Source organism: Durio zibethinus, chromosome 3 (genome assembly GCF_047325235.1).
Source record: "Durio zibethinus cultivar Kanyao isolate XHJ-2024 chromosome 3, ASM4732523v1, whole genome shotgun sequence".
In the NCBI taxonomy this organism is placed as follows: Eukaryota; Viridiplantae; Streptophyta; class Magnoliopsida; order Malvales; family Malvaceae; genus Durio; species Durio zibethinus.
This window is the reverse complement of record NC_143164.1, coordinates 7,149,343-7,173,584: the sequence shown is the minus strand read 5'-3', so window position 1 is coordinate 7,173,584 and position 24,242 is coordinate 7,149,343. Positions and strand designations below refer to the sequence as shown.

General features: G+C 32.1%; 5 protein-coding genes across 6 annotated transcripts; 4 read left to right on the top strand and 1 right to left on the bottom strand.

Annotated features, from left to right (window-relative positions):
• The first annotated feature begins 2,147 nt into the window (after window positions 1-2,147).
• On the top strand, window positions 2,148-5,342 carry LOC111301725 (lysM domain-containing GPI-anchored protein 1-like). The gene is made up of 5 exons (XM_022897628.2): window positions 2,148-3,403; window positions 3,800-3,917; window positions 4,039-4,200; window positions 4,310-4,341; window positions 4,842-5,342. The coding sequence occupies exons 1-5, from the start codon at window positions 2,734-2,736 to the stop codon at window positions 5,114-5,116; spliced, it is 1,257 nt and encodes a 418-aa protein (XP_022753363.2). The 5' UTR covers window positions 2,148-2,733; the 3' UTR covers window positions 5,117-5,342.
• Window positions 5,343-6,735: 1,393 nt separating this feature from the next.
• Window positions 6,736-11,566, top strand: LOC111298169 (general transcription and DNA repair factor IIH subunit TFB4-like). Of its 2 annotated transcripts, XM_022892897.2 has the most exons (12): window positions 6,736-6,996; window positions 7,104-7,192; window positions 7,296-7,566; window positions 7,742-7,788; window positions 8,742-8,779; window positions 8,870-8,915; window positions 9,461-9,514; window positions 9,620-9,688; window positions 9,950-10,026; window positions 10,440-10,535; window positions 10,758-10,876; window positions 11,100-11,566. In XM_022892897.2, exons 1-11 carry the CDS (start codon window positions 6,966-6,968, stop codon window positions 10,828-10,830), a joined length of 891 nt encoding a protein of 296 aa, XP_022748632.2. In that variant the 5' UTR covers window positions 6,736-6,965; the 3' UTR covers window positions 10,831-10,876; window positions 11,100-11,566. The 2 variants fall into 2 exon arrangements, with proteins under 2 accessions (XP_022748632.2, XP_022748641.2); XM_022892906.2 differs by lacking the exons at window positions 8,742-8,779; window positions 8,870-8,915.
• Window positions 11,567-12,851: 1,285 nt separating this feature from the next.
• LOC149519586 (uncharacterized) lies at window positions 12,852-14,319 on the top strand. Its single transcript, XM_089757778.1, has 6 exons — window positions 12,852-12,951; window positions 13,118-13,215; window positions 13,300-13,308; window positions 13,395-13,516; window positions 13,733-14,041; window positions 14,193-14,319. Exons 1-6 carry the CDS (start codon window positions 12,852-12,854, stop codon window positions 14,317-14,319), a joined length of 765 nt encoding a protein of 254 aa, XP_089613904.1.
• LOC111299862 (uncharacterized) lies at window positions 14,318-15,443 on the top strand. The gene is made up of 2 exons (XM_089757924.1): window positions 14,318-14,789; window positions 14,905-15,443. The coding sequence occupies exons 1-2, from the start codon at window positions 14,478-14,480 to the stop codon at window positions 14,995-14,997; spliced, it is 405 nt and encodes a 134-aa protein (XP_089614050.1). The 5' UTR covers window positions 14,318-14,477; the 3' UTR covers window positions 14,998-15,443.
• A 4,806-nt stretch (window positions 15,444-20,249) lies between these two features.
• LOC111301717 (WAT1-related protein At1g21890-like) lies at window positions 20,250-23,589 on the bottom strand. Its single transcript, XM_022897614.2, has 7 exons — window positions 23,290-23,589; window positions 23,110-23,172; window positions 22,472-22,588; window positions 21,367-21,604; window positions 21,100-21,258; window positions 20,840-20,991; window positions 20,250-20,728 (listed from the first exon to the last, which is right to left on the bottom strand). Exons 1-7 carry the CDS (start codon window positions 23,502-23,504, stop codon window positions 20,518-20,520), a joined length of 1,155 nt encoding a protein of 384 aa, XP_022753349.2. The 5' UTR covers window positions 23,505-23,589; the 3' UTR covers window positions 20,250-20,517.
• Window positions 23,590-24,242: the final 653 nt, after the last annotated feature.

Genomic DNA, 24,242 nt, shown 5'->3' with positions numbered 1-24,242 from the left:
AGATTATAAATGAATCGAATATGAATGAATACATTCTTGTTTTTTCGTTTATTTTTAAAGGTATTCGTATTCATTAAAAAATTATTTAATTTATTTGTATTCATTTATTTAAATAATAAATTGTTTACATTTGGTTCATATTCGTTTAATTAAGTTAAATAAACTCATTTTAAAATTTAAATAAACATGTTTACGAATATATATAAATTAATACATTCATGAATAATAAATAAATTATAACTAAATAAATTTAAACAAAAAAACCTTAAATGAACATAAATGAATTTAAACAAATATAAATGAATCTCAAAATATGATTAAGATAAATGATAAAAATATAATTTTATTAGTGTTATTATAAACAAATAATAAACAAATAAGTTTTAAATGAACCATAAATGAGTTTGCTCGTGAACATAAATAAACGAACAAATAATTAATTATATTTGATTCGTTTAATAAATAAATATATAAGTTATGTTCAAAATTATTTGTTAAACTTAATAAACGAATATAAATCAATAAAAACTAAATATGTTCACGAATGTTCATCGAAAACTATGTTTGTTTCTTCTTCTAATTTATACTTTTAGTTTTTTTTTTTAATGTTGATTTATACTTTTAGGCAAATAAAGTGTCAAAAATAGTATTTGTTTAACCAACAAGAAACGCGAATAACATATGAAATAAAATATGAGAAGGCGCGTAGTATTACAACCATCTTGTAATTTTATCAAGAATGTTGTTTGTTGCGGACTTTATACAATTCAACGTCGAGTAGGTAAGTCTGTTAATCGGTTTTTTTGCAATAATTGGAATATTGATGAATCAATGGTTAATTGACTTATTTTATTTTTTAAATGTCATGTTTGTATAAGTTAAATTCTTTATACCTTTTTTATATGAATAAAATCACATTCATTTATCTTAAAAAATATTAGAAAAAAATTTATAATTTAATTCAATCCATTTATGTAATTATTTTTAAAAATTATTATCACTTATATATATTTTTACTTTTAGATTGCAATTTTCTTTATATAAAAAAAATGGAAAGATAAAGTATGGAAGTATGGTAGGATGGGCAAAGCTTAGAGTATGATTCATTTCATTAGCTTGTGAATAAGCTTAATTTTATTTCTTCATTAAAAAGGACAGCTTAGTATGGTAGAATGTATGCTGGTGAGAATTTTGAAGAGCGAAAGTAGTTCAATAGTTGTTGCAGTAGCTACGATTTTCCTGAAGTAGCACACTAATTACCAAACCTAATTTTGACGTTTGATTTTATATTTGAGAGAGAGAGAGAGAGAGGGCTAAGGTTTATAGCTTCAAACAACAAAATTTGGTTAAGACCATGGACGATGGAGGACCAGGACCACGGACCTGTTATAATTATAGACCAATGGAATGTATATACGTAATTTGTTTATTTAATTTTAAAAATATTTGGGTTTGATTTATGTTTAGTAAAAAATTGTTCTATTCGTTTGATTTATTTAAATAATAAAATATTTATATTTTATTTAATTAAATTAAATAAATTTATTTATGAATATTAAACGTATTCATAAATATATAAATAAATATGTTAATAAATAATAAATAAATTATAATTAAATAAATTTATATAAATATAAAATGAAATATTATTATAAATAAACAATAAATAAATAAAATTTAAACTAATCTTAAATTAATTTATTTATGGATATAAATAAATCAAATAAATTTTTATTTATATTTTATTTATTTAATAAATAAATATAAATAAATAAAAATCTAAAATATTTAAGAATGATTCATGAAAAGCTTTATTCGTTTATAACCTTGCCTATCTTGGAATTGCAGGAACACGCGCCAACATGAACCGCGGTGAGTTGGGGAACGAAGAATGTCTAGTATGCTACGTCCGAAACCAAATCATTCAAGAAAAGAAAAAACCAGAAATTCTTTACCCTTCGTCCACGCCTGAAAAGGGTACCCCGATCGAGTTGTAAGTGGGGAAGGCGCTCCGGAATCACGAAAGGAGCATAACTGAATTCACCAAAACACCCCTCAATCGAATGCAGTCCAAAACACACCCCTTCAACGTAACTTTTTCTTTCTTTTGAGAAATACAAAAAGGGCAGGGATAAATTAGTCTTAATGGAAAAAAGTAATAAAGTTTGCAGACTCTAAGATCGAGAATCTGACTTGTCTCTGTTCACTCTATGCAGCACATTTGTCCCCTTCCTCTGCTCCATCTCCCTTCAAGCCTGTCCCTCTTTCTTCTTCTTCTTATCCGCTCTGGAGTTTCGACCATTTTACAGTAAAGAAGAAGCCCAAAACCTAAAAGAGAGAGCCTTTCCCGGCTCGAAAAAGTAGCCATATTTCCTGTGTCAAAGTTTCTACATTGTAGTAACTAGTAACTCTTTCTTTTTCAAAAGTAAATAGTACATTTTTGGTTGACAGTGGAGGAAAAAAGCCAGTTGAACAAATCCTAGAACTTCAAATACACCACATTTGATTATTAGATTCAACCAGAATAAGCAAAGAAGAAAAAAACCCATATTTTATTGGTTTCAAATCTGGGTTTTTTAGTCCCTTTTCTCCAAAACCCAAAAACCCTTGCTAAAGAAAAGAACCCAGTTTTGAGTAGCAAAGAAAAGCTCTTTTCTTTACATTCTTCCACTACACTGTTTCTATCCTGCTTCCAACTGAAGAGGAACAAGCAGAAAAGTCGGGAACCTAACAATGCCAAACAGAAAACCCACTTTTTTCTCCTTCTACAAAGCCCTTTGCTTCATGGTTTTCACCAATGTAGCTTTGGTAACGTCTAAATCAACAATCGAGCCATGTTCGAACTCTGATTCCTGCAATGCCTTGCTGGGATACACTCTCTACACCGACCTGAAAGTCGCCGAGGTTGCAACCCTCTTTCAGGTTGACCCCATTTCGATCCTCACGGCCAACGCCATCGATGTCTCTTACCCGGACGTCGAAAACCACATCCTTCCTTCCCAACTCTCCCTTAAGATCCCCATCCTCTGTTCCTGTGTTGATGGGATTCGAAAATCCGTTTCCACTCACTACAATACCCGCCCTCAGGACACTCTTTCCTCAATTGCTGATTCGGTTTATGCTGGTTTGGTGTCAGCTGATCAGATTAGGGAGGCCAACTCGATTGCTGATCCTTCTGTTCTTGATGTGGGCGAGAATCTTGTGGTTCCTTTGCCGTGTACTTGTTTTAATGGGACTGATAATGGACTGCCGGCCATTTATCTATCGTATGTGGTGAAGCCAGTGGATACTTTAGCTGGAATTGCTGCGAGTTATTCGACTACTATCACAGATTTGATGAATGTTAATGCTATGGGAAGTACTTCTATCAAGGCTGGTGATATTCTGGCTGTTCCTTTATCAGGTAGGTTTTTCATTTCCTTATTTTAGTAGAATGTGCGGTTGACATTAAAAATTGAAATTTGTAATACTTTAATAATCTAAAGCCATTAAGCCAGTGCCAGCATCTTGTATGTTTCAGGTGTAAAATTGAGTTTTTGTCTTGCTTATGTAGTAGGATTGAACTTTTTATGATTGCAGCAATGGTGTTGCTCTAACTTTTTCTAGTGTTAGTTGAATTTTTATCCTTGTAATAGATTTTTTTTTTTTTTGCGTTGATGAGTTCGAGCTAATGAAATAATTATGTATTTCTCTAATCATCTTAGGGAATTGAGTTATGTGTTTTTATGCTTTTGCTTTGTTTGTGCCCGTTTCCTAAGGGCAATGGAGGTTAAGTGTTGTTTTCTTTTGGTTCTCGCAGCTTGTGCTTCAGATTTTCATAAATATGCCTCAGATCATGGATTGATTGTGCCCAATGGGAGCTATGCTATTACTGCTAGCCACTGTGTTCAGTGCAGCTGTGGGCCGGGGAGTAGCAAGTAATTGAGCTGTTTCTTAGCTTATTGGTTTATTAGTTTCAATTATAGTTTGACCACATTGAATTCATTCCCCTAAATCTAACAGTCTGGAGTTAATCACTTTTACTGATTGTATGTACAGTTTGTACTGCATGCCTGCTTCTTTGGCTGTTTCTTGTTCAAGCATGCAATGTAAAAGCAGCAATCTCATGCTAGGGAATGTTACAGTGCTGCAAAGTAGTGCTGGATGCAATGTTACTTCTTGTGCTTATGGTGGTTATGTCAATGGCACCATTATCACTTCGTATGTTACATCTTTTACTGACATTTATTGATGGTTATTGAAAATTAATCTCTGTGTTTGAGTTTTGTTCAATGACTGAACCCTTTCTGCCCTTGTCTTTATTCTGCAGGTTGTCATCATCTCTTCAACCTCGATGTCCAGGTGAGAGTTTATAAAACAGTGTTCTCATAGGTTGTCATTCCAAAATGCATGAAGATGAGAAATTGTTTAATTTTAGGGAGGTTTGAACTTCCCTAATCCAATGCAATGTGAATGTGTTTATTCCTTTTCTCATCGAGACAGAGGAAAATGATTGAACTTGGTAGTTGCTAATTAAATGAGTGGAATGAGATAGTTCTTATCTGGTTTTGTTTACCTGATTTTTTTTTGTTGTTGCATCTACAAATAGAATAATATTTATTTATTTATTGACATACTGAATTCGTTTGTTACCTTTACTGATGCGTAATTGTTGATAATTCTGGTGCTTCTTCTTTAAAAGAAATGGAAGTTTCAGTTTCTGTGACAAGACATGACTTCAAATGTTAAGGAGTTGAACATGGGTGATTTACATTTTAGAATTCACAAATATTTCCAGATGGTCATAGAAGGCTTCTTCTTGACTGATTTAAATTTGCATTGCATTTCAAAAAATAATGCAGGACCACAGAAATTTCCTCCCCTTGTAGCCCCACCTACTTATGTAACACGGGATTCAGTTTTTGCCCCAGCACCGGCACCCCAGTCAGATGGTACCACAACAACAGTGCCCAAAATTTCTACAGTTCCATCTGGGTCACTTCCTGGACTTCCCCCAGTAGGTGCCCCTATTGGAAGTTTATCTGATGCATCCACATTGGTGAATTCGGTGGCTGTTCTTCCTACTGCACTTATAGTATACTTGCTTATCAAATTAATCTCACCCTTATCATTGTAATTTTGCTTGTCCGATCTACTGGGGTTTTGTTTTGTAAGGTTGCTTAGTTTTTGACCTGTCCCACTTGGCTGTTGTATGTAACTTTATTCATGACTGCATTACATTATTGTGGTGGGCTTTCAGATTGCACTAGTTAGTTAATTTACTTGATTGCGGATCATTTAGAGCAATTCATTGGCAGTTGCCTTTCTGTTCATTAAATCTGACCTTTATGAAATTTCTTGGATGACTGCAATGTCTTTGTAGGACTAATAATATTTTTATTGCCTTGTTTCTCGATTTTCCTTGAATTTGTGTTTTCTTTATGGATATTATAAAAGGGGATAATTGTTGATTTTGAATGGTGGGGTGGATATAAATTTGTTTGTCGGGGTTGTCTTTGAGGCATGCAAAATGAATATTGTGTTTGCAGAATGTTGCAATAGTATGTATGAGTTGACTGTCTGTTTTCATTACAGCAATATTATTCGAATCTGTCTTACATATCTGCTACTTTGGTTTTGAGGCCCTTTTTAATGTTAGAAACTTGTTAATACTGGGATGTTTTGGGCAAGCTAGTCTGTTGACATGTGTTGGTTGTGTTGCACCTACTTATGAGCAGCGAACAACATTTTAATTGCTAGTTTGAACATCTCATGTCTGATCTGGCAGCCATTCGAAAGAAAAATTACAGGATATAGCATAAAAAAAAGTGTACCACTGGTTTACTGGAGGATGTTTAATACAGAATCAAATATGGTTTCAAGAGTTATGAAGACACAGGGTTGACCTTTAAATCCTCAAATGTAAAAACAAACTGACATTAGATTCCAAATACCTCGTAGGATCATTGTGCTTAGGGTTGAAATGGAAATAATATTTGGAACCAGGGCGTTTCGGGTTTGGAATATCTCTTGACAATGCATGCTTACAACCCTTGTCAGCTTGCCAGCGGAGGTTGCGTCCAACCAGTTCATATTGGCATGCTTTTATGACTTGTATCAGTGATGTTAATGTTTTCCAACATTTTTGGTTTTGCTAAGTTCTGTTTCAAACTGGATACATGGTAAAGCTGCCCGTGTTGGGTTTCCGGAACTTTTACGTACTGTTTCAAGGAGTTGTTTGCTCCACGGTAAATATTACTAGCAGCTCATACAGATACTCAGATTTTCTGTTGAAAGAGAAAATTGAAAAGCTTTCAGTTACCGTTAACTTCTGCCTCTGCTTATAGTAAAGAATATTGGACCATGCATACACAGCTGTGTTCATGTATTCTAACCATCTTTTTTTTTTTAAGAAATACAATTATATATATATATATATATAATATTGATTTAAGGGATAAAAGAGACAAGTGAAAAAAAAAGAAAAAATATTTAATCTCACCTTGAATTTATTGATTTTAATCGATTGAAGGACAAGATTAAATTATTTTTTTATTTGTCTTTCTCATCTTTGGATATATTAAAATTAATAATTAAAAATATAAAAAAATGTAATTTTTTTTTGTGTACCTTGATTCCTCTCGATATATTTTATATATATATATATATAAACCAAGAATTACCAAAAACCAAATGGGCCCAATATACCCATGTGAAATCCATCGCTTAAGAACTTGGGACTCTGCTCTCCGGCCCATTTTATGCAAAACCTTGCAGTGTACTCGCCTACTCAGCTCAGCAATCAGCCAATCAGCAGGTAGAAGAAGAGGAACAATTTCATTCGAGATTCCAGTGCGCTGTGATTCCCATTTTCCCAGGAATCAGATTCACTGAAATTAAATAACCAAATCTGGTAATTATTAGAGAAAACCCAATTTTGAGATAGTGATAAATAAATACATGAAGTAGGAGAAGCTGCCTCCTCCATGGCATCAGCTCCTTCCAAGCTCTATGCAGGTTCCCCTTTCTTTAACTTTGCTCTCCATTCACATAATTTTTACTGATTTCCTGCTTGTTTTTTGTTATGAAAATTTTATTACTATTTATTGTTATTTGTGTTGCAGATGATGTTAGCCTTGTGGTGGTTTTGCTAGACACTAACCCATTTTTCTGGAGCTCCTCTTCTCTCTCTTTCCTTCAGTTTCTTTCCCATGTAATCTCTCTTTTCCGTATCCAAAATCCTAAAAAAAAGCAAACCAAGATCAAAATTAATTGACTTTTGCATTTTATTAATTCGTATGTTGGTGTTTGTATAGGTTCTTTCATTTTTGAATTCAATATTGACCCTTAATCAACTAAACCAAGTTGTGGTTATTGCTACTGGATATAATTCTTGTGACTATATCTTTGATTCGTCTCTGGATTTGAAACGGAGTTTAGAGAATGGGAGAATGCCTGTTATGTGCTCCAGCTTGTTGCAAAAGTTAGAGGAATTTTCTTTTAAAGACGAGCAGTTAAGCAAGGAGGAACCTGAGGGAAGAATTAAGTGTTCTCTCTTGTCAGGTTCATTGTCAATGGCTCTTTGTTGTATCCTTTCTGGTGTTCTAGTGCTTTGGTTGTTTCATAACAAGTGATGTCATGTGCGCACTTATTATTCAGCCAGTTGCATAGAAGGTGCATAGAAAATAGAGGCAAAGTTTACATTACAATGGACTCTGAATATGTCCTTTACAATTTGTTTGATTTAATTAGATTTTAATAGATATACAGAGAGTCTTTCGTTCAGGAGGCCTCCATCCACATCCCAGAGTGAGTCTCTGAATACCTGGTTGCAATTTGATTTATCTGCCAAGTTTGATAATTTGCATCTCAAATTTTATCCATCAATTATGCAGTCACCACTCATCGTAAATTTCTTTCATGTGATAAATGAAACTGAATGCTATTATTATTTGTCTGGTGCTACACTTCTAATAAAATAATAATTATAGATGCACACTTTTTTTTTTCTGTTTTCCTTTTGTGCGTTCAGTAATTGTACATTGCTTGAATATGTTCATATCAATTGCATATGTTATTTGTTAAGTACCATTGCTGGTGGAAATTCCTCTATCTTCTTATAATCAAAGTGCCATCTTTAGAACAATGTGTCTAATGCTAGCATGAGGAGGGCATTTTCTTTCTTGATTATTAGTTGAATGTATGTAGCATACTCATTTTCAGTTCCTCATGTTAGTGCATCATCATTTTTTATATTTACTTCTGATGAGATCAAAAGTCATGCTTGTACTATGGTAACCGGGACCATGTCATCTGCAAGGATAATGCAGTTAAAATATTGCTGGTAATATTTACTGCAGTTGCTAGATGAACTGCAAGCCAAACTATTCAACATAGGAGGAAGTGGAATGTTAATTTTCTCAGTTATTGAGCCTATGATAATCTATCGATTTCAGCAATGATAAAGAGATATTTGTTTAAGCATAGAAGGATATATAGCTGTAGATGCTGTAAATTTATGCTTGACAATGTAATTTCCTTGCATATTCATCAAAATATTAGAGTGGTTTGATTTCAAACAGTAAGGGAATAGCCATATTCAAATCAAGAAGAAAATGGAGAGTTTCTGTGGATATATGCTAGAAAAAACACGAAAAATGTGCAAATTTTGTAACTGACTTTGGTGGTTTTTTTTTTAATGTATTTTCTTGTTTAGTGTTTGTTATTATGCTTTGTAGTAGTTTACTAACATATGTATGCAGATCTTATGCTTGCAGGGATCACCAGATGGACCTGAACAGTATGTTCTTTTTTTTTTATATATATTTTCTGTTATTTACACTTTCTTCCCCTAGCCTTTAGACTCAAACAAATATTTTCTTCTTTTCAGATATGTTGCAATCATGAATGCAATATTCTCTGCCCAACGCTCTGTGGTACTTGATGTGGCATCTATTATTTCTTTCTCATTATTTCAATATATTTTTGTCCAATTTTATTTTGCCCGTTCATTATCAGAGTAAATTCAACATAGTCCTCTGTGTTTTTGTTTATAATGACTTGAATAACTTTAGATAATTAGTTTGGAAGTTAATTTTCCTTGACTTCTTATGTCCTATTCTTTTTACCTTTTATAGCAGCTGTTTGAATTGATTAGGGATGCTTGTTATGGGTATCACAATGACGGCTTGTGGTTGGTTAATTGGTCTTAAGCTTCTAGTGGAAATATTATATTGTCTTTCCACCACTCCTATCTTGTTTTAAAGTAGGATAATTTACATTTTGTTTGTAGGTGAAATTTGACGTTAATTTCTTTAAGTTTGTGACTGTCATGTTTATTTCTCTCTCTCCCTATAAATATAAATATAAATATACGCAACAAACACACACAATATACAACATATTTATTTATTTATTATAAGGATGTGTAGTTTATCTTGCTTCAAATGTATTCATGTCATTAACTGGCTTCCTCCTGCAGGTTCCTATAGATTCTTGTTATATGGGTGCTCAGAATTCTGCCTTCCTGCAGCAGGTATTGCACTTTTAGTAATACATTCTGAATGACCTTATGCTGCAAACAGACATTGGTCTTCCTCTCTCAGTTCTACTGATACTCTTTGATGCACGGGAGTTTTAGGCTTCTTACATAACTGGTGGTGTACACCATAAGCCTCAAAATTTGGATGGGCTATTTCAATATCTCATGGTATGTTGTTTTCCCAACTTGACATCAATTTGTATTTATGATTTAAAAACTTGCTTGCTGCCACTAATTGTTACCCTCTCTGTACAGACTGATGAACATAACATGATTTCTTGAAAAATATGTTTTATTCTGTATTTGTTTATGAGAACAGTATATTGCAGTCTTGCCTAGTGCTAAAAGTGTTTTTTTCTTTGTAAATGTTTTGGTTGATGAAAATGTGGGCACATTATTGTACTAATATGTCGTTGACCTTCTGTGCAGACTATTTTTGCTGCTGATCTGCATTCTCGCAGTTTCTTACATCTTCCAAAGCCCGTTGGTGTAGATTTTCGTGCCTCGTAAGTTTTACTTATCGTTGATTGAGTAAATTGCAAAACCATCCTTACAAATTTCCTCTGATACATCTTAAACATGAAATTTTCCCATTGATAACGGATTATGTTAGTCAAATATTAACTAAGAAAATGAGCTGATATCATGCCCAGACTGTTTGGAAAAGTTAAGGCATGGCACCAACTCTAGCTGCAACACTGTAAATATTCTTTTTTAACATTTTCTTTGTTATTACTATAACAGAGGGATTACTAGATTTTTTTTTTCTGTTTTTAAAGTATAGGCCAAACTATATGTTTGAGTTAGCATAACTGTATAAGGTCTTATATCCCTCTGTATTCCTTCCATGTCAATTCATGCTCTTATTGCTTTAACTTTAAATTATGAAATGCATTTGATTGAATTCTGAAATTTGCAGATGTTTTTGCCATAAAAATACCATTGACATGGGCTACATATGTTCTGTATGTTTGTCAATTTTCTGCAAGCATCACAAGAAATGTTCGACCTGTGGGTAAGCATATATTACATTTCTAGCTGCAAGTTTTCCATTATTTATATTCTGCTCCCAATGATTCATAGTCTCATACATTGAACAATTAAAAAATTCAGTAAGTTCTCAAGCTTTTCTTGATAAAAGTAGTCGTTGTCCGGAAAGCCCAGACATCTTTTTCAGTTTCTTGGGATTCTTTTCTATCATCCTCATATGTAAAGTTGATTTTCATTGTAAATGCAGGTCAGTATTTGGTCAGGCTCAATCCGAGGCGGCTTCAGCATCTGACAAAAAGAGAAAGACTCCAGAAACATAAATTTAAGTAAGGAGGATACAAAAGTTTCATCATCTATTGAATTTTGGTGAGTCTTGTTTGCTTAGCAAATTTTGTTTCATTCTGGACATTGCACTGTTTGCCTGTTTTTTATTGTCCACATGAATCTTGGTTTCTTGCAAAAGCATCTGCTTGTGAAAACATTAACATGCAGAACTTATATGACATAAATAAATAATTAAATGTGAAGGATTGAGCTACCATTTAAAGTTTTTGAGAAAAGTTCTTTTGATTTTCTTTCTATTTATCAGTGATTCGAGCACACGGCAAAGGAGGGGGCAATACATTGGGTGACCAGAAATTCACCTCCTCCTACCATGAATTCAGAAGAGTTGGACAGGTTTGAGATAAGATTTGACTACATACAAGGGCATGCCTTCTTTCCTCTTGTTATTTCTACTTTTCCTCCACCAAGCAGTTGAAGCTAAAATCAGCGGCAAGGATGCTTTATTATTTATACAAACATTTACTCTTGTTAAATCTGCAGTTTTAGGAACTAAGAAAGAAGAAAAAATACTAGTCATTACAGCTTTCATGGGGGCCTTTTTCCAACTTTATTTTACAAATATTCTTGTGACAACCTGTTAAATTTTGGGAAATGCTAATCTTTTTGCAACTCCATTTAATTTTTAGAGGGCGTTTGTTTGTTTAGCAAAATTTAAGATTCTTTTTCATAATTTTATTTCTACTAATTTGATTCTTTATTTTGATTGGTGAACTTTTTCCTGTGTTAATTATCTTACATTTTTTATGGTGAAAAAATAAGGTATAATATGGAAACCTTCTTTCGGAAATTTTTTTTTTTTTTTCATTTGCTTTCACTTAATTATATTTTTTTATTATATCTTAAAATTACAAAAGAAATATGATTTTTGTTTTTTTATTTTATTTTAAAAAATAAATTAAATTTTTATATAACAAGATAAAGTTATTTTTACCTATTAAATGAATAATTATATAACAATTTATATGTTAAATAAAATAAATTCCATGTTACATAAATAAATGACTTACATATTAAACAAATAAATAATTTAAATGTTAAATATATTAATTTTTTTTTATAAAAAATCTTAGTTTTTTTTTTTTTTCATGTATATAGACCACGATTTTTCATAAAAATTGTAATTTATATATACAAAAGGATGATTTTTTTTTTCTTTTTATAAAATCGTAGTCTACATATAAAAAGATTATGATTTTTCATAAAAATTTAGTCTATGTAATATGTAAATGATTTATAAATTTAATATATAAATTATTTATTTAATTTATATAATATTAAAATTATAAATAAATAAAAAGTGTAGCGTACAATGGCCTAATATGAAAATGTGATTTAATAGACAAAACACCACGGGTTTTCAAGCCACCATAGCCGTAATCTACTTTCCAATTTTATATCTTAAAAAAAATAAAAAGTTTAAATTTATTCAAATTATTGTATTTTTTGTTTTTTGCAGGCTGATTTCATAATTTAACCATTACTCCTACAAGCATAGATAAATGAATTAACGAAGTTAAAAAAAAGAAAAAGAAAAATGAATTAGTGATATCACGCTGCCAATACTGTTTTTGGAAAAACGTGGTTATGCCTCCTTTGCCGTGTCGCTCGAATCACTGATAAATAGAAAGGAAATCAAAAGAACTTTTCTCAACAACTTTAAATGGTAGGTCAATCCTTCACATTTTAATTATTTATTTATGTCATATAAATTCTGCATATTAATGTCTTCACAAGCAGATGCTTTTGCAAGAAACCAAGATTCATGTAATAAGTGGCGGAAAATATAAACCAGGCAAACAGTGCAATGTCCAGAATGAAACAAAATTTGCTAAGCAAAAAAGACCCACAAAAATTCAGTAGATGATGAAACTTTTGTATCCTCCCTGCTTAAATTTATGTTTCTGGAGTCTTCCTCTTTTTGTCAGATGCTGAAGCGGCCTCGGATTGAGCCTGACCAAATACTGACCTGCATTTACAATGAAAATCAACTTTACATATGAGGATGATAGAAAAGAATCCCAAGAAACTGAAAAAGATGATTGGGCTTTCAACAAAAGAAACGAAAGATGGTTATGCCAATACTGTTTTTGGAAAAGGTGTGTTTTAGGTTAATTCTTAATGCCTTTCATTCATTTTCTTATTTTGGATTAAGTATGCTTTATTTGTTTGTTTGCTATTTGCTACTGGATGGAAATGTAAAATGTGTAATTAGATACAAAATGCATGATTTTGCTTTATGTTAGAATTGATTTTACATTTTAGTCATTTGTTTATTTTCAATCGATCATGATTTTGCTTTGCATATTTGCCTTTCCCTTATAACAACTTTTGGAAAACCAGAGACAACAAGCAAAAAACAAGTAGCAAAAAAAAATCACGAAGTAGCCCTAGTATTTTCTTTTTCTTTCTTTCCCTGGAAAATAAGCATGTATTTGCAATGATAGTCTTTGACTGTATCTGGCATAATTTTTTTATAATTTATCTTCATATGGTAAAAAAAAGTTTTACTATGTATAAAACAAAAAATGAAATTTAATAGCCATTTGTTGTCTGTACTATTCTTTACTCCATTGTTGATAGAATAAGCTGCAGTTTTAATCACCTGTTTTCTGAAATAATGATATCTTCCATTATAAAGATTTTCTGGGCTTACAGGACCAGGTGTGTTATAGAAAAAAAATTGATGAACTGGCGATAGAGCTATATTTTATTTCATTATGATGAAAATTGCAAATCTTGTTGCTGCTGGAACATTGGATGTTAATAACGTTATATATATAAGGAATGGATGTGTTGGAATGTGAACACTGGCAATGTGTTATTTCTTTTTCTCATTTCACTTTTATTTGATCAGTACATTTAATTCATTCTTTATTTACAGTGTTTAGATGGTGGCAACGATGATGAAGGCTCCAAGAGTTCTGGTGAAACTCTGGAGAAAAAAGTAAGTACAACCACTGAAGGAACAGAATCACTCAAAGGACAACAACCTAAGAAAGATGGAAAGGAGGCTTGCTCTGAAGATGAGGACAAATTGGAAGACTCTCCAGTTTTAGGCCTGACCGGAAATAAAACTACGAAAACCGAAAACGCTAAAACTGAGAAAAAAGAAAATAAAAAAGTTTTTGAGAATGCAATAAAGAAGGCTATCAGAAAAAGGGCTTTGTATATTGAAGCTAATTCTGAGTAAGTTACTAAATTGTTTGATTGGTTGCTGCTAGTCAAACTATAATTGCTTTTCCGTGATGTTGCAGCTTGTTGCTTTGTATGCTATCCTTTTTCAGTGCCATGGTATACTGAGGTGTAACATTGAATCATTGGATGTTTGATGTTTCAGTAAAGTCACAATGGCTGGACTTCATCGGCTTTTGGAGGAAGATCTTAAACTTGATAAATATGCACTCGATCCGTACAAGAGGTTTATAACAGAACAGTTACATGAGGTGGGCATAATTTATTCCTGAGAAATCAAGTCAACTTCTTAAACTATCATGTGCATCATAGCTTTCTTGTGATTTTCTCTGTTAATTATTAGCTGTCAAAGTCTCGTGAAGTTTCTGCACCTGCAAGTGAGGTTAAGAAAAAAAATCTCAAGAAAAATTCTCATAGCAAAACTTCTAAAATGGCCAGCAAGAAAGTGAATTCTGCTTCATCAAGAAGCGAAAGTGATGAAAAGGAGGAAGATAAAGATGAAGATGAAGGAGAAGAAGAGGAAGAAAAAGTGAAACCCAAAAAGAAGATCACTCTGAAAGGGAAGATCAAGAGCTCTGAAAGGCATAAAAAAGGGAAAATACCTAAAGAGGAGGCAGAGATGCCTAGCAAGAAGAGAAGCAAGAACACAGAATCAATCACAGATGATAATAGCGATGACGAAGACAGTGGGAGTGTCTCTGATGATGGCCGCTTTCTATCTTCTGCTGCAAAGGCTGTGAAGGTCTTACTTCTTATTTTTCATTTTCTGTCCTAAATCTATGTTCATATAAGTTAAGCATTTTTTGATTTGATTTGATTTGAATTAACCGTCTTTTAATCAAATTATTAACATGCAGAGAAGAGAAATTTCCGCTCCAGTGTATGGGAAATGTGTGGAAAATCTGAAGTTAGTTATCAAGTCATGTGGGATGAGGTTTCACTTTGACTGACCCTTTTCTGAATCTTGATCCCTGCCAAGGTTGACCATTAGTGTACTCTTGTTACTTATTTTACTTACAGTGTTCCTCCCTTGATCTACAAGAGAGTCAATCGGGTACCTGAGAATAAACGTGAAGCCCAATTAATAAAGGAACTAGAGGAGATTCTTTCTAGAGAAGGATTGTCCACAAATGCTTCAGAACCCGGTGTACAACTGTTGATGGTTACTATTGGTTTACGGTGTTGACCTTGTTTGGGAAAGATATTTGTTAGTGAGAAATGTAGGATTAAGTTTTATTGTCATTAATAAGCTCTTTAATGCTCAGATAAACTTTTGGGAAAGGGGAAATTTTTTATTAACTAATTTTGTCATCTTATGGATGCCTTCACCATCCAAGGGGATGATAGTAAAACTGTCTGTTAACAGAGAACTGATACCTATGTAAAAATAAGTTAAAGCATGTCCATTTCCCTTTATACTATCTTTCATGGGGAATTTAGTTTTGCTATTTGTTTCTCTGGGTTGAAACTTGAAAGTTTCTTTCTGTACTCGGAAGGCTTGATATTTTCTTCAGATGAAATTTGAATAATGGGCTCCCATCATGTATCTGGAAGATGATTGCTGTTCTAATATTAGGTAGGCAAACATATAAAATTCACATGGGATTGCAGAGACTTCCATGCACACCATACTCGAAGCTGAATGCATGGGTTTTATTGCCACCATCATCGTTAAACTCCTCTCCTCTTACGTAATCTTTTATTCAATACTAATAATCTGTTTGAGTATTTTAAATTCTCATAAATCAAGGAAGTAAGGAAGAGAAAAGAAAGAGCGAAAGAACTAGAAGGGATTGACACTGAGAAAGCTGCATAATCATTGAGTCTGAGGAAGGGTTATTTGATAAACTATAATTTTCTTATATTGGTGTGAATAAGGTTAAAGAGTTTTGTAAACTGGATGAAATATCAGCTGTTGATATTATTACTTATATGAGATTAGCTTATAAATACAAATATGTAAACTTAATATGTATTAATTTATATTACGATGTATTACTAACTAGTATTGTTGATTGTCATTGTGTAACTTCTTATATAAAGAGGTTAAGGCGAGACAATGATTCATAAATTTAGATTAGTTGATCCCAACTTCATTAATAAGTAGAGTGTCGCAGTTACTTTTCATGTTAATCATGTGATTAAATACATGAAAAAATCGACTGATTATTCTTTGCTCCCATATAATGTGCAGTAAATTATATTTATACAAATAATTATTCTAACCTTACTCGAATTTGATATAATGCCTAATAAGAGTATATCATTGTTATTATTTTGTAGTCGTCATTGACAGCTTATTGTGATTGATATTAAATCTTTAACGCCATAATTACTTAATTCAGCTCAACCAACGACGATGCCTAACCTTGAAATTCAAACTTTTATAAAAAAAATTACATGTTATTATATTATATATCTTATATTTTTTCATAAGTAATTTTATTTATGCATTAATTAATTTTTTTCTTTTTAATTTAGGGTAATATTTGTATTTGATAAGAAGTCAAAGAAAAAATAGGTGTCATTACTGATAAATGTGAAATTTATTCTTTTATGCTAAGTTTGTGTAGATAAATTTTTTTAAACTCACTAAATTTAATTTTCAGGTACCTCATCGACCCGAATATACTGAATATTGATATTATGTCTTTCGTTTTATGAGAAAAATAATTTTATATGATTTTATGATCATACTATTCAAGGTTGTATAAATTTAATAAAGTCATTATATCTTCAAAAAAATAAAAAGCTAAATTATGTTATCATTTATTAACATTTACTTTTGATTTTTTTTAATGGGAGGGTAAAGAAAACTTCACACTAAAGGAACTTGATGAAGTCCGTAAATAGTGGTATGAGTATGTATTATCGTTTATTGAGAAAAGTATATTAATATGGCAACGTTATCAGTTTTAAATTTGAATGTGTGGTCAATTTATTGAAATACAACAACATTTATAATGTAAATTTCAAAATATAATTCGTCGTATCACATATATAAACTAAATATTTTTTTGGCATAAACTTACGACTGACTTCAAATATATAATTAAACCAAAGTTTTTTTGTTGGGATTATTAAAGTCATTTTTAGTAAGAAAACACCTTGAATAATCCTTAACAAAATATTATTAAAGGCATTTTTTACTAAAATCGCCTTCAATAATCCTTAATAAAAACTTATTATGTGGATTATTAAAGACGTTTTGGGCTAAAAATGCCTTCAAAAATCTGTTTTAACTTTTTTGTATGGATTGTTGAAGGTATTTTTGATCAAAACTGCCTTTAATAATCTCTTATAAAAATTTATTAATTAGATTATTAAAAGCGTTTTCAGCCAAAAACGCCTTTAAGAGTCCATTTCAAATTTTTTTTATAGATTATTGAATGCATTTTTCTATAGATTATTGAATGTATTTTTCTATCAAAAACACTTTTAATATAATCTCTCCAAAATTTTTTAAATGGATTGGCGAAGACGTTTTTGCCCAAAAAAATGCTTAGAATAATCTCTTACAAATAATCCCTTAAAAAACCCAAAAAAAGCTAAAAGAAATGATCGAACCTATGACTTTATGGTTAACAACCGTATGATTCTTAAATTTTGATAGAATATTTATTGAAGGCATTTTTAACAAAAAATACCTTTAATAATCCTATACAATTTTTTAGTGAAATTATTAAAAGTGTTTCTTGTAAAAAACACCTTTAGTAATCTCCTATCAATTTTTTTAATGAGATTATTGAAGGCATTTTTTTGTCAAAAATACCTTTAGTAATCACTCTAATATTTTAGAAAGGATTATTCAAGACGTTTTAGTCGATAAACGCTGCTCATTTTTGTCTTGAGTGACGTTTATAAGTAAAAGTGCATCTATTTGAATATTTAGTGATATTTTGATAATAAACGTCTTAAGTTTTATAAAAATATGAAAACTAGCGGCGTTTGTAAGTAAAACGTCTTTATAAAACTGCCATTAAGCTTTCATTTTCTTGTAGTGTATGGTGCATGTACTCTGTGATCTTAGCAGATTCTTTGTCCCTACAGACAGGAGCATGTCAATAATTCTTATGGTTTCTAACAATAAATAGATTTATCAGTCTTAGCCAACTAATGCATTATTGTTCCTTTGTTATAGCAAATTTATTTTGGTACATACGAGGAAACGTAAGTAGCTAGTGATAGGAAATTTGTAACTCCGGCAGTTTATATAGTAAGTACTTTGTGAATCTATGATTTCACAACTGGGAATGGAAATTGCTTGTGACACTTTTCAGAAATGGGGCAAACTGTAATACCATACAAACACACGTAATATCAAGAACCAATTTTAAAGTGAATTAAGGTATTAATGTCATATAGGTGATCATAGAAAAGCCATGGAATGCAAAATGGAACCGTTTGTAATGTCGTAGCATTTTTCAGTTCTGACTTATCCAAATATCTGAAAGTAAACCAGAATTTGCTGCAAACATTATTATTTTAATACTTAGTAGGTTGCCTGTTCAAAGCTATTGTGTCAGTTCTCTTATATGACATGTGCATGTGTTTGCAGAAGATGATGACGATAGTGATTGAATATCCTGCATGAGTTAAACTTGCATGGCGATGGCTGGCACATTGACTGTTAGCTTATGATGCTGTATTATGTATCTCAAATTTTCTAGTTTTATACTTGGTGTGATGTGAGAATGGATAGTCCTTGGTAGAACGGATCAGTTGATAGAGAAATTAGCTTTTATCTTTGTTGATTAGGATGTCTTAGATTCTTGACTAATGCAGCGACTTAGGTTATTTTTCTTGAAAGGGTAATTTTAATTTTATTTTAAACCATACAATTTTCTATGCTAATGCCATAATTGCATTTGGTTTTAAATTGGAATGTTATTCAGCAGAGTCTCAAATTACAAGAATTCTTGGCAATAAATGAATTTAAGGTCATCTTAATAACCTTACCAAGTTGGAACCACAGGTCTTTCATGTTAGAAGTTGGATAAGTAGCATTAATGTTACCAGATAACAGGTAATAACCGAATTCAAGGCCTCCATAATAAATGAGGTCGTAATTCTTTGATAGGGTAAGGTTAGAAGTGATTGCAAGTGATTGCGTTAAAATTTGAATTTTATATTTTTTGAATGTATTTTTTAAGAATAATTAAATAAATTAATCGATTTTAAAGGTCACTGAATAACTGTTAGAATTAAGTTTACGAATGAAGTAGCACATTACCAGGTCAACATGCAGAAAATGAATTCAAGGCCTTCTTATTTCACCTTACAAATTTAAATGAAAGGCCTTTGAAGTTGGAACTTCGATAAGTAGCATGTTGGGTTACCAAAACAAAAACTCAAACAGTCGAACTTGATAACTGAATCAGGAAAAAAAAAAAAAAGAAAAGTGGCCATGACGATCTGACTCCTCAGTTCGCTCATGAATCAAATCTATTCGATTGTCACGTTGTAAAAATTTGTAGAAATCGTGTATTTAAATCCCATATTATGCTGGTTTTTTTGTCACTTCCAAATAATGGAGGGATGTAAAATAGCAAAAGGCAACAAAGTAGTCACTTACCTTTTGATTTCTAGACTATAGAGGATGAACTGCTCAGCCAGATAGCATAGCATGTTTTGCCTTTCTACCATGGAATTTGCTTCGATTGAATCATAGTCTGTTAATGTTTGATATCCTATAAAATTAAATAAGGGATCAAATATAGGTAGGCAAGAACTGAGCTAGCATTTCTGAAATGATCAATAAGTAGCATATTCTCAAGGGAGTTTCTATAAAGTCTCTTATTTAAACTTCAAATAAAGAGTTTCAAGTCATGTTCTTGCACTTCGAAAGTACTTAAAAGTTTTGCTCAATTGATCGATTTAATCACTATTAAAAGATGATATTTAGCAAATCTGAGAACTAAATTTAAGTATCTGCGATTCATTACTCACCTCCCTTGTAAAACATGGTAAACATTGCACCTCTTGTAAGCTATAATCTCAATTCTGATAAATTTTGTTTAGAAACCCACTGTAATGCACCAGCATTCTCTTTGGTTTAGACTTAAAGATTTCATTATTTGGGGGGGGGGTTAAGCTTCGATGGGTTGTATAATTTTTAATTGAAGTTTGAACCTGTTTCTTGAAATCTTGCTAGATTTTGAACTTTGTGCTTTCACACGAAGCAGAAGAACTCTATAAACGTAGGTTTATGAGTAACAGATACGCAGAGGTACAATAGCTTGCAAAACTATATTGATAGCAAAAACTGAGTCGCTTCAGTCCAAATAAGTATAATACAGTGAAGAACCATTCAAATTAAAAGCTTTAATATTGACTGGTTGAAGCCTGTTGATTGGTTTATTCTTTAAGAAAAAGACTTTCCGATGGAGGGAGAGATTAATAAGGCCGAATTAATATAAGATATATGCCACTTAGAGCTTTAAAAAACTCCCAAAATTTGCAATATTCTGTCATGTTTCTCGAGTTAATGGACTCTCCGCTAGGATCTTCAAAATTCTAGCAGGTTCCTCGATGTTATCTTCCAAGTTGATTGATTTAGCACCGTCTGTGATTGGCAGTTCCAGGGCTTTTCCTTTCTCTGCTGCTGACTTTTGAGGATCTTTGCTTTTGCCCCACAGGACAGTGTAAAGTCCAACAATTATGATAACTGTTCCTATTATGCTGAAATCTCCCCCAAAAAGGAAGAAAGGAATTTTGCTATTATTAGCATTATGATATTACCAAATGCAAGTTATGCAAAGGATTATTGAAGGTGTAATCTTGTAATAATACCTTCCAAGGTGAACTTTCTCTGCTAAAATAATTGATCCTAGAGCTGCAGTGATGATCATGCAAAGGGGATTGAAGGCTGTGACAAAAACTGGGCCTTGTTCTCTGATCACAACTCCTTGTGCATAATAGGCGATTCCAGAACAAACCACTCCCTGATTAATCACAAATTTTAGAATGTCAAGAACTATATATTCATGCTGTTGCTGATCTTTAACTTTTTTCTTTTGAATCCATTGTTTTAGCCCTTTTCCGGTACTTACAGAATATACAGCAGCTAGCAGGCTTGAGTCCCAGCCAATTTTCCAGGCGTTCATGTCTCTTTCCATCACAAACGACACTGCTGCACCTCCTATGGTCCCAATAAAGCATATCAAAGCTGTAAGTGAGAGCTCTGCTGGGTACATCTTCAATGTAAATGACTGAAACCAAAATTTTCACAATCCAAGTTACCACAGGAAGATCATTAGATCTCAGCATATTCTATGATATTGAAGAAATCAATGTTTAATGCATATGTATATACTCACTTGCAAAATATAAAAACCTGACCAGCCCCAGCATCTGGCTAGCAGCATCAGTGTCCCAGCAACCCAATGCTTAGCCTCAGCTTCATTGGTGGCACTGTGGTGGCTTCCTCCTTGCAACTTTATAAAATTGATTGCAGGACCTTTGTACAGAGTCATGATGACCGCTCCAGGGACCATGATTACTGTTCCAATTATCTTAGCTATACTACGCATCTCCTTCAAGTTTACTCTCTCCAACCTAATTGACAAAGTTAATACTTGTGTTATTGCAATGATAGTAATTTCCAAGGATTATTTGAGTTTAATCAAATCAATACTCTTTTCTACTCTGTCTCTGATTCAATGGCGGATCCTGAATTTTTTTTCAGGGTATCCATTTATGATATATATAAAAACTATCAACGGATTTATCAATTTTATTAATGAGAAGGGTGTCTGGGAAAAAAATTTTCTTTAAATTTTATTATTTTCCAATCTTTAGGATGTCCATGGACACCCTACTACCCCATTTGGATCTATCTCTGCTCATGTCATCTTTGATTTAACATCTAGGTATTTTTGTATATGCAAAGAAACAAAAACATTAATGCTATATTAGTGTGGCATAAATTTGATCTAGTTTATAATCATACATCTCTTCCAAAGAAAAAAAATCAAATTATTCAAGAAAAAATAAAAGAAGATTGCTATATCTGGTGTAAGGTTCTATTTTATATTTTTATGGTCAATAAGTTTGATTGTAATTTCAATTTACAAAAAACTTGAGTGCTAGAATTAGATAAATATCATTGCAATTAATTAACTTGGTGTAGCAATAGCTTGTGAATTAGTAAAGTGCAAAGAAGTTTATCATGGATATTCCATAAGATGCATATGATAAAGATTGCATAAACCCCAAATAAATTAGACAGAAAGAGATCAGAAAAGAACAGGAAGAAGGATATATAATGATGATGATGATGATGATGATGACAACTTCCAACTAGGGTGTTATCGGTTTGGTCTAATGTTGCTGCCTCTTGCCCTCGCAACTTTCTTTTTCTCACCTACCTAATTTTCACGCTTATTATTGCGTTTGTGGATATGAAGTAATTATATGTAGTACCTGAAAATCATTGCCATTACGAAGGTAATGGCAGGCATCACATTGACAGTGGCAGATGCAAGCGTTGCTGTCGTGTATTTCATCCCCAGATAGTACAGATTTTGGTCTATCACTGGCCTGTTCATCATCAACACAACCAACAATGATATAATTAGATTTATTTATCATTTAGCATGAATATGGATACCGACCGGTACAATATATAATCACAAGCAAAATATGGATATTTATGATTTTCAGTATATTTATCTTAAAATAATTAGTTATCTTACCTTGACCATAAAATTTATATAATAATTAACCCACGTAATTTCGTACAGTGTAATTTTTTAACTCCATATAAAAAAAACCATATTTGACCGTGCAAATATTTACGTGTTGTTGAGGGTATTTTATCTTTTGAATGAACTGAATATTATGAATGAGAAGATTAGATTATATGGATATGAATGAGTCGATTGAATCAGGAAAATGATCTCAAAAAGGCCAGGGTGTTAAAAGGGTTTTTCGGACACTTTTCTTCAGGTTTCTAGGAAAGAAATAGTGCATTTATTTGCATGCAACGTATTCCCACGTGCAATGAAGTGCAATTCTGCACAAAAATGCATAAACCCCGGGAAAAATGTTTGGAGCATTACTCTAGGAAACCAAGCACCAGGATTCTCAGGAAAATGGGGAGAGTCAGCTTGGGCCTAATTTTCCTGTATAAAGAAAAGGAAGAATTGAAGTAAGCAACAACAGGTTTCAATTTAATTATAAGAAAAGAACTAGACAGTAAACCAGGCAGAGTTTGCCTGAAGATCAAAGAGAGGTCAGACCTTTCAAGGACTAGAGCGAAGGGTGCAATAACAAGCGTAGCAACCAAATGACGATAAACAGCAAGAATGTAATGGTTCATTCCATTCTGCAAACAAACCATGGTGATAACGTACATTCCTGCAAATCCAAATTGGAGGGACACCATTGCCAAGTATGGCTTTGCCTTGTTAAGCGCAGGAGAGAACGTGATTGGGTTTTGCATTTTGTCTCCCATGTCTCAGTCCCTGCCCTGCTCTCTCTGTCCTGGTTATTTCTCTCCCTTCTATCAATTGCTGAATCTTGATGCTGGCACTGAAATCAGACGAGGCTTCTTATAGGCATTTAATGCTGTCTCAAGTCCCTGAGTTGACGGAACGGGGGAGAGAGAGAGAGAGAGACAAGACAAATTTGCTGCTCTAATCCAATTTTTTTTTTCTGGTGATTAAGGTAATAGCAGTAATTATACATCATCTCCAAAATGAACATTTCAATTTCCAATTCGTATGTTTTTTCTTTTTTAGGAGTGAAGACTATAAAATCCTAATCAGGTCCAAATAACATTTGAAAAAATATATTTTTACTTATTATAAAAAAAATGAACTCCTATTTTGAATAATTTAAAGTTTAAAGGGTTTTTTAAAATTAAATAACAAATATAAATTATAATTATAATCAAATACTACATCCATGTATAAAAATCATGAATAAAAAACAAACAAACCAATAATAATATAACTAGATAAATTCAACGTAAAATAAAAATAAACCAACACACAATAAAATTTGAACTTAAAATCTCATAATTCTAAAACCTTCTTTTAGTACCAATACCTCATTGGCAAGTTCAAATTTTCTTTATATCATAACAATGTTGTAAAAAAGAAAAAAATATTCTAGGATTCAAATTAAACCACAAGGAAAAGCTCTATTTGAGAAACTGTTAGACAGTAATTAGGGATGGATGGTAAAATTG

What these genes read in the sequence shown, in the direction of transcription:
- LOC111301725 (XM_022897628.2), top strand. Translation starts at nt 2,734, where the DNA reads ATGCCAAACAGAAAACCCACTTTTTTCTCCTTCTACAAAGCCCTTTGC. An exon ending in AATGGCACCATTATCACTTC is followed by an intron (nt 4,201 to 4,309) that starts GTATGTTACATC and finishes TTTATTCTGCAG; the next exon opens with GTTGTCATCATCTCTTCAAC. An exon ending in TCTTCAACCTCGATGTCCAG is followed by an intron (nt 4,342 to 4,841) that starts GTGAGAGTTTAT and finishes AAAATAATGCAG; the next exon opens with GACCACAGAAATTTCCTCCC.
- LOC111298169 (XM_022892897.2), top strand. Translation starts at nt 6,966, where the DNA reads ATGGCATCAGCTCCTTCCAAGCTCTATGCAG. An exon ending in GCCTCCATCCACATCCCAGA is followed by an intron (nt 7,789 to 8,741) that starts GTGAGTCTCTGA and finishes ATATGTATGCAG; the next exon opens with ATCTTATGCTTGCAGGGATC. An exon ending in TCTCTGCCCAACGCTCTGTG is followed by an intron (nt 8,916 to 9,460) that starts GTACTTGATGTG and finishes TTCCTCCTGCAG; the next exon opens with GTTCCTATAGATTCTTGTTA.
- LOC149519586 (XM_089757778.1), top strand. Translation starts at nt 12,852, where the DNA reads ATGAGGATGATAGAAAAGAATCCCAAGAAACTGAAAAAGATGATTGGG. An exon ending in CAATACTGTTTTTGGAAAAG is followed by an intron (nt 12,952 to 13,117) that starts GTGTGTTTTAGG and finishes TTTACATTTTAG; the next exon opens with TCATTTGTTTATTTTCAATC. An exon ending in TATATTGAAGCTAATTCTGA is followed by an intron (nt 14,042 to 14,192) that starts GTAAGTTACTAA and finishes TTGATGTTTCAG; the next exon opens with TAAAGTCACAATGGCTGGAC.
- LOC111299862 (XM_089757924.1), top strand. Translation starts at nt 14,478, where the DNA reads ATGGCCAGCAAGAAAGTGAATTCTGCTTCATCAAGAAGCGAAAGTGAT. An exon ending in CTGCTGCAAAGGCTGTGAAG is followed by an intron (nt 14,790 to 14,904) that starts GTCTTACTTCTT and finishes ATTAACATGCAG; the next exon opens with AGAAGAGAAATTTCCGCTCC.
- LOC111301717 (XM_022897614.2), bottom strand. Translation starts at nt 23,504, where the DNA reads ATGGGAGACAAAATGCAAAACCCAATCACGTTCTCTCCTGCGCTTAAC. An exon ending in CTGGTGCTTGGTTTCCTAGA is followed by an intron (nt 22,589 to 23,109) that starts GTAATGCTCCAA and finishes GATGATGAACAG; the next exon opens with GCCAGTGATAGACCAAAATC. An exon ending in TGCTAGCTGCTGTATATTCT is followed by an intron (nt 20,992 to 21,099) that starts GTAAGTACCGGA and finishes GTGATTAATCAG; the next exon opens with GGAGTGGTTTGTTCTGGAAT.